The sequence below is a fragment of the Ruditapes philippinarum genome, unplaced genomic scaffold, assembly GCF_026571515.1.
Source record: "Ruditapes philippinarum isolate M1 unplaced genomic scaffold, ASM2657151v2 ctg1442_1_1_1_1, whole genome shotgun sequence".
In the NCBI taxonomy this organism is placed as follows: domain Eukaryota; kingdom Metazoa; phylum Mollusca; class Bivalvia; order Venerida; family Veneridae; genus Ruditapes; species Ruditapes philippinarum.
The window spans coordinates 197,950-216,376 of record NW_026854847.1 but is presented as its reverse complement, the minus strand read 5'-3'; the positions used below and the strand labels follow the sequence as shown (position 1 = coordinate 216,376).

The following is an 18,427-nucleotide window of genomic DNA, read 5'->3' as shown; positions in this document are numbered from 1 at the left end:
GGTACCGAAATTATTTACTGTGATTATCGCAAGGATACAAAAGAAATTAGAATGAAGATAATAAGTAAGACAGGTTGAAATTAGATTTTTTGTAGATTCCATAATTATTGTTTATTCAGTACATCTTATGTTTCAACTAATTTAAAATAAAGGAAAGCTGAAACCAAACCAGCAATTATACAGTACGGTAGACGATTAGATGGCGTGCATTTATTTAGAAATGATTTGGACCCTCGGACAACTACTTTCAGTAAAATGCGACAAAGTATAATGCAAGGGATAGAAGCCAATTTCGGTAAGCTTTCCTTCATAGAAAGTTTACTTGATATGGTACTCTAGCATATGAAATGGTAGTAAAGTATTTCAAATGGCCACATTATCTAAAATAGGTATTGATAACGTTTAAAAAAAAGTATAACTTGTAACAACCCTAGTACAAGCTGCCAGGAAATAGACCATATATAAAAAACTAAAGTAATTATTGTTCTATGCATTGCTGATAATAATTTGATATTACTTATTACTTGAAGAGATCGACAAATAGATGGAAACATATAAATATAAAAAAAGAAAATTTAAAGGTCCATTTCTCATAATAATCTTTTCCTTATATGAAAACTGAATAGATGATGGAGTATTTGGCAAGATTGATTATTGATTAACTTGTTGATTGGTGTGGTCTGGTGGATTTATTACATGATCATTCTTTCTTTCTTTCTTTCTTTCTTTCTTTCTTTCTTTCTTTCTTTCTTTCTTTCTTTCTTTCTTTCTTTCTTTCTTTCTAACCATACACAACAGGGTTATACGAAACTGAGGTACATGTATGTTAATTAGAGTACATATATTGGCAAATTTCTGTTCCTTTTAAGAGTTTTTTTTAAAAAAGTTTTGTAAAAGTTTTAAAAAAGTCCTGTATATCTGTTGCAAATGTTTTGATTCTTTTTCAAATTCTAAATGTATTTTCTAATGTATAAAATAACGAATAATTGTTTTTTTCTTTTTTTTCCGTTCCATACTGTTTTCGTTCCTTTCAGTCTGTAACCCCTTGAATTTCCCCCTAAAATGTAAAACATTTTGCTAAATGATGTTAAAAAAGTTTAAGTAAAAAAAACTTAAAAAACATTTTTTAAACAAAATTTTATGTCCCATACCCCTTTCCCTTTTTCGTCTCTCTACCGCCGCAGTCTTTTCAGAAAAAATTTACCTCTGCTGTCCATGGACAGGCTTAACCAAACCGGGCCTGCAACATGTTCAATTTAGCCTTTTTTGCGTTCATTAGGTATTCCGCTCTTCTCTTTTTAAAAAAAAAGACATTTCAGAGCAGCTACAGCTAAACGACATCTGAAAGGTTTCAAAAGCTGATATATTTGCACTATTTAGTTAACATTTCTTTATATGTCACAAGGATTTAGGGCGTGGAAAGTTTTCAAAAGACAAATGATGAACATGAACTAACCCTTCTTGTACTTTCCCAGAAATTTAAGCGGCCTAAAACATCAAAGGATTTTTTGTAAAGAATAGAATTTCAAGTCTACAATTTTCTAGATATTGAATGCCTGACTATTTCAGATAGAAAAAAAAATGATAAAACACGCTCTAAAGTGCAAAATTATGATATATTTTATATCTGCATATCAACCAACCAGTCTTGTTGATTTTATAAATATGGAACTAGTGTTTTTTTTCTTTAAAATGAAAGCTGGATATAAAGGTTTTTGTCATGCCACATATGCGGCGGTTTCTTAAAGTGACATAATGCCCATCCAAGTGCACAGGAAGAAGAAGTCAAAATAACTTTACATTTTGCCATAATTATGAAAAATTTCATATTTTACCATGCAAAAATAATCAATTATAACCCATGTAAACCCCAACTATATTTATAGATATGTTTGGAATGAATTGGTAACGTTCAATTTTTTAAAAAAGAGTGGGGCAGTCTTTATATAACTTAAGTAGTTTTTATATCTTATCCTTAATATTTTCGCTATCAATCATTGGCCAGTCACCATTATGATAGTCAAATTCTTGAAATATATTACTTACTCTAATCAGCTTGAAAGCGAAAACAATGAGCATAATGTCACTTTAAGGTAAATAATTTTTTTTTGTATTTAGTCTTGTATTAAATAGTTAAAAATAAATGAAACAAATTATTATTTTGCAAATTTAAAACGGTGAAATACAAAATGTTACGTGCTTTTAGAAAATACCTGTAATTGTTGTTTCTTTGTCAAAAATGATGAGCAATTTTTTGTTAGGCTCATGCTTTATGAAAGTTATGACACAGATTCATTAATGTATACAAAATCTGAGTGAATGCGTTTCTTAAAATATTTCACGAACTAATGTTGTCTGTGCATGAATATACTTATATTGAAAATCTTAATACAATGACAAATTCGTGATAAACCTTGGAATATAATATGAAAAGAAAACATATACATATTTTCATTCAAGTATGCAGAATGAATGAATATTGATAAGTACACAGACCTCCACCCTCGAGAGAAGTAATTAACCTGATGTCATTTGTGGTATTTTTATCAATGTAGCTTGCAAAGTTTTTTTTAGCTAAACATCATGAATACATCAAATAGTGAGGCACTTAAGTATGGCTTTTTTTTGCCATTTCGTTTCTTCATGTCTACACGAAGACGAGAAAACACAATAATATGCTCACGTACTGTGGCTTCGCCTTCGACCTTGAGGGTGCCGACACGGAGACGCAATAGATTTTAGGCTTATAATATTTTGATAGTCGAAGAAACGAGATCTCTTTCTGTGAAATTATCGTGTCGGCGGGTAGAAATCTTTGTTCTTGCGCCCTATATATGTCGTGTCGTCGTGTCGTCGCCCCTAAAGTTGAAGACATAGTAATTGGACAATTTATCGAATGTTCGTGTCATCGTGTTTTCGCCCCGAAAGCACAAAAATAAACAACATTTTAAAGCTGAAAATCGTGTTGTAATCAAAGGTTTATGTACAAAACACAGGATTTGTGCGTTCTGTGTGTTGAGTTTTTGTACAATCACGTGATAATTGAAGACCATTGACACGACTTGTATCAATGGGAATTCATTTTAGAAACTTGCATATGTTTTTGTTCTAATAAAGTAGTCATCTATAATCCACTTTATGTACTTTATGTATCCATTGATTCTTATAGCATAATTCTATTTTCTGTCAAAAAAGAACAAATATGTGATGACAAAACAGTCATTTACCGCCTACACGCCTATCTAAAATATCATACTAAAATAATGTCTCAGTCAAAAAGTTATTCTATGATGCACACTTATTTTTATATTACAAAAACTTAGTTATATTCTAATTAGAGTTATTCTATGGTGCACACTTATTTACATATTAAAAAACCTTCGTTATATTCTAACTAGAGTATAATAATAACCTCTTAGCAAAATTTACGTATACTATTTCTTTTTATCGTATTATCTTGAGTTAGATCACAGTAAAGAAACGTACTTCCCAACATTGGCAAAAAATAAAACACGATTAATAACTTGGGTTTTAAGTTTTCCTGAAAAAAATTGTTTTTTAACTAAACCCTTTTAAAAAAGCTCATGATATCTTTTTTGGGTTTAATTTTAGCATTAAAACAAAAATGACGTTTTTCCTATGTAGTATTTATCCAGCAAAAACATGGGATCTAGTAAAGTTATTTTAAGAGCTGATTGGCTCAATAAAGTGTATCTACTTTTTAGACCTTTTGCTGAAATATAAGTGAGATAATACCGTCGCATTATGGCGTTTTCGTGACATTTAAAAAATTAACATAGTTGTCACTTTTACGGAATAAATTATCTTGTTTACGCTTTATACTGTCACGGAACTTGATGACAATGTCACAAAATATACATATACGATGGTCTCAATATCAAATGCCGCAGATACCAAATAAACTTTTCAGCAAAAAGAAAAAATATCATGGCAAATAAGAAAAGTACAAGAATGCTTTTGTTTCTAATTTATATATGTATTCAATGTGGTTTATCACTGTAAAAGTAATATCTTCTATTTTATTGGAGGAAAATAGTTCAACCATTTTATAATACGCAAGTGTTGCTTCGACATTATAAATGCATTATAAAATTTCGCAGATGCATTTTTCGTTTAGTTTAAACAAAATCGATTATGTAAGTATATGCAAACATGAGAATGTTTTACACCGTGTATTTAGAAAAATAATATGAAGCAAATACTAATGTTATAACTCTTAGCCCTATTGTAAGGTTAGGAATTTGAAATAAATTTGTATTAGCAGGTAACATATATAAATGTTGCATCCGTCAAGAAATAAATAACATATGAATAATGAATATACGGGCTCGTTGACTCATACAGTTCTTGCTTGCACATACAGAAAAAAATTGATTGACCTTGAAAGGAATTGCTTAACTTCCATCCAGCTACGTGGTGGTCTTGAAAAGTTAGACCAATAAGGCAATAACGGTGTGAAAATCCAGGTTCCTACCAACATTATGTGTCAATTTGTTCGGATATATGAACAACTTGATTTAGAAGCACCAAAATTATCTCCATAAGTATCCCTTAAAGGCCCATTAAGCCTTAGATGTACACTGTTATATTTTTCAAAAACTCTTTTATTTATTGTCTGCTGTAACAGTTCTCAAAACGTTTCTTAATTCATGAAGTTGAAATATTCCCACCGGTCTTTCGTATAATACAAACATTAATGTTGACTGATTTATTTTGGAGTATCATACCTTTTGAGATTGATGTAAATTATTGAATTAGTATCACACTATAAATGTATATATTTAGAGTAACGTTTCAGAGTAATGGCGGTTCGCGGAGCGAACGTACAACATGGCACAAATCAGGCGCCATAAGATCTTTTATGAGAATTGTAGCTAGCAGCTAATTACATACTTACAATTTGAATAGTGTTGACAATGATTTAAATGTTCTACTTTTAGGCAACCTAGACATTTTTGACCAAACTAGTAACATTATTGTTTCACACTTATACACTTACAGAGACAAAAAGATTCATTTAACACTCAAATACATTACCATGATATTTCTATATTAAAGACACCTCCTAATCAATTTATTTCCCTCTTCACTTCCTTTTCATCTTTCTACTTCTTCTCAAATACTATTCTATTTGTATGTTTATATAAATATTTATTCAAACCAGTAATGTGTTCACTCTACATGTTTTGTTTGTTTGATTTGGGTTTAACGTCACACCGACACAGTATAGGTCATTTGGCGACGTTCTAGTTTTACTAGTGGAGGAAGACCTCAGATGCCCCTCCGTGCATTTTTTTTCAGGCACGGACGGGAAGCTGAGTAGAACCACCGACATTCCGTTAGCTAGCTGGATAGCTTCCTCACATGAAAGTATCCACAGTCCCTGTCGGGATTCGAACCCACAGCGGTGAGGGGCAAGTGGTTTGAAGTCAACGACCACTCGGCTACGGACGCCCCTCACTCTAAATATATAACCTATATTGTATACTATGTTTCGTGAAGCATTTAAGTCCATATTGTTGTTTTCTTTTTCGTTCTAATATGAACTTAAAATGATTTAAAAATACACTTTGTCTTTCTTTTTGATCCTGTTTAAAAAGCATACTTGAAATGCTTTGTGTATAATGTAAATTGAAACATGTATTCAGGGAAATAAAATATGTTTTACTAAAAAAAAACTAAAAACTTAAAACTTCCTTTTTTATAAATCAACATTGCTCGTTATTTTGGATCATTCACATATTAATGTAATAACATAAACCAGATTTTTTTTTAGAAAAGAAACCCTGTTTTTCAACTTTTTGCAAAATCGTATTCATGCATCTATATATTCAAACATCTTTATGAAGACTTTTATTTATTTGACACGAATTTCCATAATCAGATAAATCAGTACTATTGTTAACTATACCATTCCGCTGAGCCTTTCAATGAAGTTAAGGAAAATAATTTCTTCAAACCTGAAAGAAGATTGAAAATGTTTTCAAAAGACACCAAAGACACAATCACAACCCTTTGATTGCTATCTTTTGTTTTTCTAAAGCATCTACTTCTGTTTACGATGGTTATGGTTCAAAGCTTTTTTGTTTTTTTAGATTTGCACGGATACAATGATTGTTTAAACTATTTTTAAAGAAACAATTCAGTTTGTAACGACAATCCGTTCTTGAATCGTGAAGTAAATAAGTTATAAAATGAATTTGGATTTTATTTTTATTAACACATTTCTCCTTTCTGTATGTGTTTATGTTACATTAGGGGCTGACAGTTGGACTTGCACAGCAAATACAGATTCCAATGAGTCCACGTCTACCTGTAAAAATCTGGAGAAAAGGTTCAAAACACTGGAGATACAAATGAAGCAAGTCCAAAAGTTGTTGCAAACAAATGGGACAAATACATACACAACGATTGACGGAATTCCTAAAGGTACGAATACTATTTATCATCCGTTATATTGCAATTTGATACAATTAAAATGGATGTAAATTATAAATGTTTATTCTATTTATCCCTTACAGTCAGGTTGGTAACTTAAGGTCGGTATAGGGGAGCGTGAGGGTGTTGCACGTTTTAATTATCTCTCATGTACAGACTCATTCAAACCGACTCTGCAATTTGCATGTAAATTTGCTGATTTAAATGCTTGCGAGGGATCACTTTTTCCAGAAATGAATAATTAATAATTTCATTTACACATCCTCATATTGGAACATGTTAAGGCTATGAGCGAGGTTTGGCGCGCCTAAAATCTGTTTACACTCCCAATAGTGTTATTACTACTGATGTTTCATCGCGGCACACATCTGTGTTCTTGGAAGTATTTGTCTTTTGAATTGTGACATGCTTTTTTACGGTAACACGTTTTAATTATCTATTTTGTTAGTTGTCGTCCGGGGTAAGAATTTCCTTATAAGAAGTGAATTATCATCTCCGTATCGTTTTATTGAAAATACTTCTTCATTGTTGTAAATAATGATATATAGCATGCGAAAGGTGTATGAAACAATTAGTTCAAGCTATAGTACTAAACTATCTTCTTTTTGGAATTCAGACTGCGAAGCAATCTATGAAAATGGACCACGAACAGATGGTATGTACATGATCTCGCCTGACGGAAGATGTCCTTTTCTTGTTTACTGTGACATGAAGAATGGTGGCTGGACTGTAATACAAGTAAATAGTTCTCTTGTTTTAACATGTACTAAACTGGTATACAAATTTCAGCAGAAAAATTTTTTTTTTTTGGTTTTTTTTTTTTTTTTTTTTTTTTTTTTTTTTTTTTTTTTTTTTTTTTTGGAAAAACGGAATTTATGAAGTTAAATCGAGAATTACGAAGCTGAAACTAAATTCTGAAGATGTCGTAATTTATGAAGAGAATTGTAAATTTAAATCGTAATCAAGAATAAACTTTGTGAATTCTGAAGTTAAAATGTGAATTTTTTAAGTTTTAAACGTGAAAATTTATAAAATTGAATTGTGATTTGTGAAGCTGAAAACGTGGATTCCGAAGTTGAATTCGTGAAATGAAAACCCTGAATTTATGATGTTAAATATCCCAACCGGGTTTTCGTATGGCTTTTTGTTTCTATAGCAGTAAAGTGGTTGCTTAATATGTTTTCAGTGACCATTTTACCTATTTATCGTTTCAGTTTAACTCGTATTAAGTCAAAAATCATATTTGATAAAATATATTAAACAAAATTAATGAGAATATAGTTCTAGTCTATTTGTAGACGTTTAAAGTCACACATCTCCAGATGTGCCAAAATATTTTTAAAAAATCCTTCATGCCAGTTTTGAACAAATTGTCCTTTAAACGTTGTTTTAAAATTGCTAGAAACATATCAATATCTCCTACACTCTGCTGTAACTAGACATCATAAAATCCTAAAGAACATAAAAGTTGCTTTAATTTCGAACACCAGTTTACTATATTTGGGTTATTTTCACTTTTCAACAATTAATAAACTCTACTAACATATTTGTTTTCATTACTACACAATATTATCATCCAAAATTTTAAAATATTGAAAAGATGTCTACAATGAAAAGATAAATAGTATTTAAATTCGTATACGAACTTATTTATCATATACAATTCAATCAAAAATGTTTAAATGCGGTCCTGTGTTCATGAGAAGGACGGTATTTTAAGGAATAGTTCTAGTCTATTTGTAGACTTTTGAAGCCACACATCTCCAGATGTGCCAAAATATTAAAAAAAACATTTTTTTTAGAAAACATTATTTTAAGAAAAAGTAAAAATATTTACATTTCAAGAAACAAGTTGCATGTTATATGCAACAAATGACTGATTTTGCAGTATTTATCACCATATTTCTACAGCGTGACTTACGCAGGAAGGACTATTTTTTTGTATATTGTGACCAGTATTTGGCATTTTTGTATATTTTAAATGCGATTTGCTATGTCTAAATTACTTACTTTGTTTACTTGCCTGTTTTAATACATTTTAATTTTCTGATGTAAATTGACACGATTCCTGATGCATATTGCTTAAATGTAACAATAGGTCAATAGATAGTTACTGACTCATTACCTTGTCAAATCGCCCGGTTTATAATTTTTTGGGCTTTATATGAAATAATTTTATATCTTTCTTGTTTAGCGGCGTATTGATGGTCGTGTCAGCTTCTACAGACCATGGGATGGTTACGTCTCTGGGTTTGGTGATCTTGACGGGTCGTTTTGGCTTGGCTTAGAGAAAATCCATCGCCTAACAAGAGACGGAAGTCAAATCTATTTTGATATGGAAAACTATGACGGTTCAAGAGATTATGCCCATTACAATGTGTTCACCGTTCACGAAGCAGCGACTGCATATAGAATGAATGTGGATGCCTTTGGATACAGGGGTTCTATCAGGGAGCTCCTAAGTTACCATAACAACCAAAAATTTTCTACCTATGATAGAGATAATGACGCAAACACCAATGGTAATTGTGTTATAAGCCATGGAAGAGGTGGATGGTGGTACAACACTTGCTACATGCTTGGCAACTTGAACGGAATTTACGGGAAAAGGGAGGTTGGAGGTGTTGGTTATTACGACGGTGATCATTTACAGATTAAGAATGTTGAAATGAAAGTGAAAGCTATGCACGGTGTTTGTTAGTTACATGCCATTTTATTCAACAGTTTTATTGCACTTCATGTATGTATTTAATGTGGGGGCATATTAATTCCGAGTTTGTCCATACATTATTATAATCATTACAAGAACAGCTACGAATCTATCTAAAGAAAGTAATTTATTCTTTTTCTCTCTGTGTCCAATTTTTATAATACTTCTCTAACATTAACTATATAATATATAATTGTTTATATCAAAATGACGTAAATGGTATGGTTTTCACTCTTTAGCAGATTTATCAAGAAAACTGCGAATATACTGTTAAATAACTCTATTCTTTTAATGAATATTTCATAGGTTAATAAAAAACTATTCATGATATTCATTGAATGTGCAATACTTCTATGACAGTTACATAATTTCCCCACGAAGAACATGATATTTGTGCAAATGGTATGTTCGTTATGCGACTATAGTACATGTACCTTAACTTTCTTTCTGACTAAAGTTTATTTTATTTATACCTTAAGCTATTTTAATATGTTAACAACTAATTAAAGTGTTTTCATAATGGCCTTGTTATAAAGCTGCAGACTGACATATTAGCCTAAGGCTAAAGGCAATTATATTAATTAACTACACATAATCTAAAAATGTACTTAGTGAACTATAAAATTCTGTTGTTGTGAGGTATTGGTAATGAGATTCTTGTTTTTAAAAAATTTCTTGGAATTCTACCTTGAAGAAATTTAAAATGGCGACTCTTTCCAATGAAAAAACAAAACAAAACAAAAACAAAACAAAAAGAAACAACAACAAAGAACAACAGATTCAGAAGGCCAATCAAATTTTCTTCAATCTCATAATAGTGTACTTTTTGCATACTGACCTCGTTTTATGTTCATTATGCCGTGGTGAACTTCATAATTATTTGCCTTACTTTGAAGTGTTAACGTGCCAAATATTTAAAAGTTGATTTAAAATCACATATAGTCGTCAGATTTTATTGAAGAAATGCGTCAATAATGACACAATCAGTGGACATGTTTGCAATTAAACATATCTGTAGTAAAGAATACCAACCATTTTATAAGCTTGTTGAGGAAAATAGTGCCTTACCTAGATATGTGTACAAATGTTTAAAGGATGAATGCATTTCTGATTATGTGAAAGATACAACTTGCTATGGAGTGTTTGATAAGTATTGTTCACAAGTTTTAACAAAAATATCTGAAGTAAAAGATAAGTTACGCTAGAAGACTAAGAAAAACAGAAGATTCCAATTTGAACATGGCATAGTTTGAATATCATTAAGAATATTCATCACATTAAAATCACGTATATTTCAATCTTTATGAACTTAACAATACTTTGAATATAATAACAGATAATCTCTTTCGTACCAGACTTTTTTACTATTTTTTTTGAAAACGTATTGATTTAGTGTCCATTCCGTTTTCCTGTAATTAAAGCTTTTGAAAATAAAAACTTAAGTGCTTAATTGATTTACTTTTTTCTGTTATGTGATTTATATAAAGTGTTTATATTATGAGGTTTGAAATTAAACAATAGCATAGCTTTACTCTTGTAACTTTTCCCAACACTAATACTTCTTTATGGAATGTGACTTCAAGCTGTATTATTTTTGTTTCAAGCATAATATTCGAACGCTTGGAACTTATGCAAACAAAGCGAAGGAAAATATGAAAGGGTACGTTTTCCAAAAGCTATTTATCTTCATGTTAATAGGATGATTAGAAACAAATGATTATTCAATAGAATACACGCCGGTACCTTAACTACTTTGCATGCGTGTATCGCCATCAATTTTAAGTAAATTCAGGAAAGTTGTTTCAAGAAAATATAAATACAAAAAAGAATAATACCATTTTTTTTTGAACAATTAATGCATTTTTACAGACCTGAGGTATGCGTTTGAGGCTCATGTCAAAACTTAACTGTTTATCGTGAAGTTGTATGAATAACGTATCATATGAGAAATGCATAAATATTTGGATAACAAAGATTTTTATATTTTCTTGTCTCAGCCTGAAGCTGAAACATATGTTTCGGTCGAGCTTGTATATATCTACACATGAACGTTAAGGTGCATAAATTGGGGATTTATTTTTTATCTCCCCGTTCCCATAAACAGTTGTATAATTTTCCCCGAACTGTAAGTATTATTAAATTTTATGGTCCTTCGGGACCAATCTTTATGCCTCCTGGTGAGTCAAAACATTTTACGAAAAAAAGAGAAAAATAATGTATTATGACATTTAGAAACGTAAATATATCAAATATTTAAGTAATAATTTACATGTTATGTCCGATTAATGACTGATCATGCAGCACATGTATATATATATTACTACTGTGTGACTAACGCATACTCAGAAGAATAGTGATGAGTACAGACTTTCTCCATGAAAAAAGTATAGAATATTTTCTTTTACGATATAGGTTTTGTTTGTTTGTTTGTTTGCTTAATTTTACGCCTTTTCCCAACAGTATTTCAGTCATATAGGCGGGTAGTTTCCTAACCATCGTTCCTGGAGAGTTACACCAGTACTAGACTATCTTCCTCCGCGCTAAACTACCAAAGCATCTCCCGGGGATCGAACCCGTGCCAGAGAGGTGAAATAACCTTGAAGGTTATCATATATCTTGCTTTAATTTTCCAATCTCAAACAAACAGCTCATCTAAGGAGTCTTTTAAACATGATTCCTTCATTAATTACGCGGCTTTGTTTTTCATCTTCTGACGTTTTCTTATATCAATGCTAAAGATCAGATTCAATCAGATATAATTATTAGTTTTCCTTTAGTGTCTTTCAGTTTACTTTAATGAATGAAATATTTTCTTCCTTCTTTGAAATATGTTCTAACACAGTAATGATTCCGATACCGAATTTACTGTGATTATCGCAAAGATACAAAAGAAATAAGAAACAGATTTTGTTTTGAAGATAAACAGTAAGCCAGGTTGAAATAAGTATTCTTGTAGATTCCATAATTATTGTTTATTTTACATCTTATATTCCAACTAATTTGAAATATAGGAAAGCTGAAGCCAAATAGCAATTATACTGTATGGTAGAAGGATTTCCTCTTCAAATGAGGAAGTATGCCAACTTGATTGGTACCATATTTATAACTCTTTCCATAGTTACTCAATTCGATATATAAAAAAGAAACTTATCGCCCTCCTTTTAAATGAAGCCATGAAGATTTTTTTTAAATGCCTTGAATATAACTAAATATGCATAATCACTGTCTTTCCTAATTCATTACTTCTTAGTTTAAATTATATCCTTAAGAAACGTTTAAGATTGATGATGATAATATAGACCATGTAGACGAAACAGTGTTTTATTTATATATATTTTAAAGCATTGTCAAATTCAAATAAGTGGGTTTAAAGTACAATGTATTAAAAGTGTGTTCACGTTTTTTTCTACAATAAATTGTTCAATAAAGGAAACTAAAAAAATCAACTTTTAAGAATAACTTTTAAAGAAAAAATGTCCTTAATTTAATATTGTGTTCGTGGTTTCGTTTATTCCACACCCTTTTTCCCCGACTTAAGTCGAAGGTGGGTAAACTTCAATTAGTTTGTCTGACTTTTAAACTGTACTCGTTGAACCTCATATGGCCCAATGAGCAATATTTTACAAATGATTTATACCACCGGTCGTATGTTTGCTACAGGGAAGATGAAATAGAGTCTGCGACTAAAAACCTCACAATGGTTTGCTAGTCAGTACCAAATCATACACATTTTTTCCAGAAGAAAAAGAAAAGAAAAAAAAGAAGAAGAAGTTTGACATTGCACTGAATCTAAATCATGATATCAACAAGCTGCCAGTAAATAGACCACATTTTCAAAATTAAAATGAATTATTGCTCTATGCATTGCTTATAATGCAGATTGATATTAATTAGTACTTGAAGAGATCGACCAAATAGATAGAATGTGGAACTGATCAGTGGACATGCTCAGCATGTAAATGCATGTACAATAACTTAGTTGATTAGAAAATCTCGTCATTCAATTTTGCCTCATAACATTTATTTATTATATTATGATAAGTGGATTTGACACAGATAAATGCGAAAGGCGAAAACACGATAATTGGCCAATTAATCAAGAGTTCGTGTCGTCGTGTCTTCGCCCCAAACACACTCAAGGAAAACGTTTTGAAAACTGAAAATAGTATCAGTTCGTAATAAGTTGTTGATATACAAAACCAAGATTTATGTTTCGTGTGCTTAGTTTTCGTAAAAAAGACGTGATAATTGGTACGACTTGTATCAATGGGATTTCATTTTAGATGCTTGCATATATTTGTGTTCTAGTAAAAAACAAATAGTCATCTATAATCCACTTTTTAACATTGATATTTTTTAAATTAGCAATAATTCTATTTTCTGTCTATAAGGAACAAATATGTGTTGAACAAGAGTCACCGCTTATCTCAAATATCATTATACTAAAATAATGTTTCAGTCAAAAAGTTATTTTATGATGCACACTTATTTTTATATTAAATAAATCTTAGTTATATTCTAGTTTTTAATTAGATTGCATAACATTTTCGCACAATTGCCGTGTAATATTTGTTTTTATCGTATTATCTTCAGTAACATCACAGTAAAGAAACGTACTTCCCACTCAGTGACATTAAAGTAAAACAAGATTTATATAACTTTGTTTTAAACTTATCCATTCAAATAAATATGTATTTTCATATCAAACTACGTGCCTTTTACTAAAGCTCAGAATATCTATTTTTGGTTAACATTATACGCATTAACACATAATGGCAGTATTCCTAAAATAGTATCTATCTAGCAAAAATATCGGATTTAAGTCAAACCAAGAGCTGATTGGCTCAATCAAGTGTATCTACTTTTTAAACCTTTTGCTGAAATATAAGTGAGATACACCATCAAATTATGGCGATTTCGTGACATTAAAAAATAATATAGTTGTCACTGCGCTTTTACGAAATTAATTAATTTGTTTACACTTTATAATGTCACGGAGCTTGATGATTATTTATAACTATTTTTACAATGGTCTAAATATCAAATGCCGAAGATACAAAAATGAACTTTTCAGGAGAAGGAAATAACTATCATTTCAAATAATAAAAGGGCAAGAAAGCTTTCTTTTCTAATTTATATATCAGTATTCAATGTGGTTTATGACGGTAAAAGTTAAATATTCCTTTTTATTGGAGAAGCGTAATTAAAGCATTTTATATTATACATGCATTATAAAATTTCGGAGACGCATTTTGCGTTTAGTTTAAACAAAATCGATTATGTAAGTATGTGCAAACATGAGAATGTTTTAAACAGTGTATTTAGAAAAATGATATAAAGCAAATACTAATGTTATAATTCTTAACTAGGAATTTCAAATAAAATTGTATTAGCAGGTAACATATATAAATTTTGCATCCGTAAAGAAATAAATAACATATAGATAATTAACATATTGACTAGTTGCCTCTTAAAGTTCTTGCTAACACATACAGACAGACTGATTGACGTTGAAAGGAATCGCTTAACTGTCCATCCCGCTACGCGGTGGTCATGAGAAAAGTTAGACTAGTAACGGTGTGAACATTTTATTTCTTGTGTCCTGTAATAATCTTCAAAACGTTACTTAATTCATGATGTTGAAATGTCCGGACTTTCGTATAATATATGCATTTCTGCTTACTGATTCATTTGGAGAGTCATATCTTTTGTAACTGATGTAAATTATTTTTGGTAATAAAATAATAGATTAGTATCACAATCTAAATGTATATTTTCAGAGTAACATTTTTTTTTATTTTACAAAACTGTCTTGTGAATATTCAGTTTAAATGACTGTTGTCACTACCTTTTATTCCGCAATATCAAAAGAAGTATTCGAACAACATTTGAGACGCGAGACGCATAATTGTATTTAATGAAGCAATTGCTATTCTTATTTTGCTCCATCTGTTGAAGGTAATTAAAAGGACATCAATTACATATGTCATTAAATTAACAGACTGCATTTCAGTTATACATTTGCGACTTGTCTGTAAGTTGTACATATTTAAATCATATTTTTGTCGGAACAAGTAGGCCACATAAAGTAAGAGCTCCATCTTTCTTAAAAAAAAATAGACAAAAAACTTTGAACCTGGCAAATTTACTCATCAGTCGGCAAAAAAACTTGACTGCATGATAAACTGTATTTATGCCAATATTTTTATTTGTTTGTTTATGCTTTTTGATCTAAAGCCAAATTAACATTTGCTTAAATAATATATTTATATTTTATCATTTTGTGGTAAATTATTCATACTATAATTGATTATCATAAATGATACTTTAATTTTATCCGAACAGCATAATTATAAAATGCAATAATTAGATACAGAGGCAACCTATCCGTACTTTAAATTAATCAAAGATTCAAAAACTTATCATGTCCAATTTTCCGGGTTTTTTTTCTCACTCATGACAAAATAAATTAAAGCTTTATTGCTTGACACAAAAGTTAATACTTCTTTTATTTTTTTCTCCCATTTTAGATCATGTGCATCGCGGTAAAATTGTGCTATCAAATAGGAGAAAAAGTAATTCATTAAGTACAGATATACCTTCTAATGAATTTTTTGTAGGCTTAACAGTAACATTAAGACACGGTTCATGCTTCAGCTAATAGGTTATATCGGATATCTGAAAGTAACAATGAACACGATTTTGCAATTATTTATCATAATTAAAGGCATAAATCTTAAATAAGATTATAATTCAAATGTCAAAACGACTTAAAAATAAATTTAAAAAACTAAAAAAGCATGCGATATTATATATCATAACAATTATAGAAATATCACGTCATAAGTTTTCTATGATTTTAAATGAACGATTCATAACAAATAAAAATTGGATTTTGCTTGAACTCAAGACTTAAAATGGTATCAGCGAGAAAGTACACACCTAGAATATCCTTTATGAAATTAATGAATATTTTATTAATTTATTTTTAAAAAAGGTATCTATAAAATTATATTAACATTATTGTACTGCCAGGTTCATTACATTTTCAAGGCTTTAATTATACTTAGGAGCAAACGTTACATACTTCCATCCTCCAACTATTAATATTATTAATTAGCGCTCCCAAAACCGGTTTTAAATCCATTGTAGTATTTTTACTACTGGCCGTTCTAAGGAGGCACCATGCTGTTTTCATTCACATGTGTCTTGTGGATTGTTACATGTTTTGTATAGTGACACATTCTTTGATGTACTTTCTTATAAATTGTCTATTGTGTATGTATTTCCATTCCATCCTCAGACTCTGGCATCACACCCGTGTCCCTTTATTTTCCGTATCGGCACTTTTTCTTTCATTTCTCTTGTAAAAACTTTGATTATGGTCACCGTGGTTATTGGCATGTTTCCAATTTTCTCTCTTGCCTCTCTCGTTTTTGGTTCAACAATCTGGGTGCCTTTGCTTGGTTGTGTCGAGGTTTGCGTCCTGCAAATCTTGCCTTGCTGACTTTTGCTTTCATTTTGTACATTTTCTACGTTTTATTATATACCTAAGCTAATTTAACGACGTAAACTTTATTTCCTCAGCTGACAAACATAACAAAACTGTTGATGTTTCAACATTTGTATTTCACTCATCGTACCTTTTCTTTATTACGAAGGAATTTTTCGATGGCAATATTAGCAACATGACAAATTTTAAATCGATGATTTTCAATCAAGTGCCCCTAAACGCTATCGATTCGGAGACAATCAAGCACAACGAGTCATTTTAATTAATAGAGGTCATTGGATTGACCCGAGCATGAAATAATGCAAGAAATGACGCCTCTGATTTTTCCTCTGGCGAGTACATGTAATTTTACATTTAACCAACTGAATTATAGTATATTTGGAAACAGAATTGCCGATACATGATGATTGTATAAGATACACAGCTTAAAATTATCATACGTGGAGGGTAATGAGTTTTATCTTTAGAATTTACTTTGAAAATACGCATTTGGCGAGGCCTTCCTCACCCGAAGCAGAGGTTCTTCTACCCTCCTATAGTTATATCTGGAAAAAATAACAAGAATAAAGATCAACAAGGCAAAGGCAACGTTCACGGGACGCCGCCCCCGGACACACTCAAGCAGGATCATCCCTCTGAGACATTAAAATCAGCAAAGTGACATGAAAATAGCAGGAGTCAGACTTCTTTTAATGACGCGGCAAATATGAATTGTTTGTAAGATTTTTGGTTTGTTTTGATTTTTGTCTACCGCCTTTTCGAAGAAAAAAGGGGGATATAGAAATAGGCTCCGTCCGTCCGTCTGTCCGTCCTTCCGTCACACTTTTGTGTCCGGTCCATAACCTTGTCATTTATCAAAGGAATTTGAAATAACTTGGCACAAATGTTTGTTATAATTAGACGATCGATTTGTCATGCGCAAAACCAGATATCTACCTCCAGGGTCAAGGTCGCACTTGCTCATTTAAGATCAACATTGTCTATTTGAGGATTTCTGTCGTGTCCGGTCCATAACTTTTTTAATTTTAAAGGGATTTTGTAAATACTTGCCACAATTGTTTACAATAATAAGACGATGTGTCATGTGCAACAACCGGTCACCTACCTTCAAGGTCAAGGTCACACTTGGAGGTCAAAGATTAACATAGTCTGTTATGGGGTATATTTTGTGTCCGGTCCATTACTTTTTCATAGATCAAAGGATTTAAAAATACTTGACACAAATAATCACAATAATAAGACGATATGTTAGGCGCAAAACATGGGTCCCTACCTCCGAGGTCACACTTAGAGGTCAAAGATTAACATAGTCTGTTATTGGGTATATTTTGTGTCCGATCTGTTACTTCTTTATAGTTCAAGGGATTTTGAAAATACTTGGCACAAATTGTTACAATAATAAGACGATATGTCATGCACAACACCTGCACCCCTACCTCCAAGGTCAAGGCCACATTTAGATGTCAAAGCTTAACATGATAGAATTTTAAGTTCCGTGTTTCATTTTATTTCTTTAATAAATTTATTGTTGCATTTGGAAATCTAGCATTGATCATAATTTTGCACTGAAAGTCCTGAGATCCATACCTCAATCTTTTGAAATAGCACAATTTTAGGCTTCATATAAAACTTCCCTGAGGCGGAGGACGTTGGTAACTCTGTTACAAATTCTTGTTTTTTTAATAATATTTAATTAAAACAAAGTTATTTATTCATATCACAATAGGGTATAATTGATTGGGAGT

At 30.9% G+C, this 18,427-nt stretch overlaps 1 protein-coding gene across 1 annotated transcript; it reads left to right on the top strand.

Annotated features, from left to right (window-relative positions):
* Positions 1-6,158: 6,158 nt before the first annotated feature.
* Positions 6,159-9,380, top strand: LOC132741276 (angiopoietin-related protein 7-like). The gene is made up of 3 exons (XM_060729407.1): positions 6,159-6,450; positions 7,076-7,197; positions 8,654-9,380. Exons 1-3 carry the CDS (start codon positions 6,216-6,218, stop codon positions 9,158-9,160), a joined length of 864 nt encoding a protein of 287 aa, XP_060585390.1. The 5' UTR covers positions 6,159-6,215; the 3' UTR covers positions 9,161-9,380.
* Positions 9,381-18,427: the final 9,047 nt, after the last annotated feature.

Coding starts and splice junctions, on each gene's coding strand:
- LOC132741276 (XM_060729407.1), top strand. CDS start 6,216: ATGAATTTGGATTTTATTTTTATTAACACATTTCTCCTTTCTGTATGT. Junction 6,451..7,075: donor GATTGACGGAATTCCTAAAG/GTACGAATACTA, acceptor TTTGGAATTCAG/ACTGCGAAGCAATCTATGAA. Junction 7,198..8,653: donor GTGGCTGGACTGTAATACAA/GTAAATAGTTCT, acceptor TTTCTTGTTTAG/CGGCGTATTGATGGTCGTGT.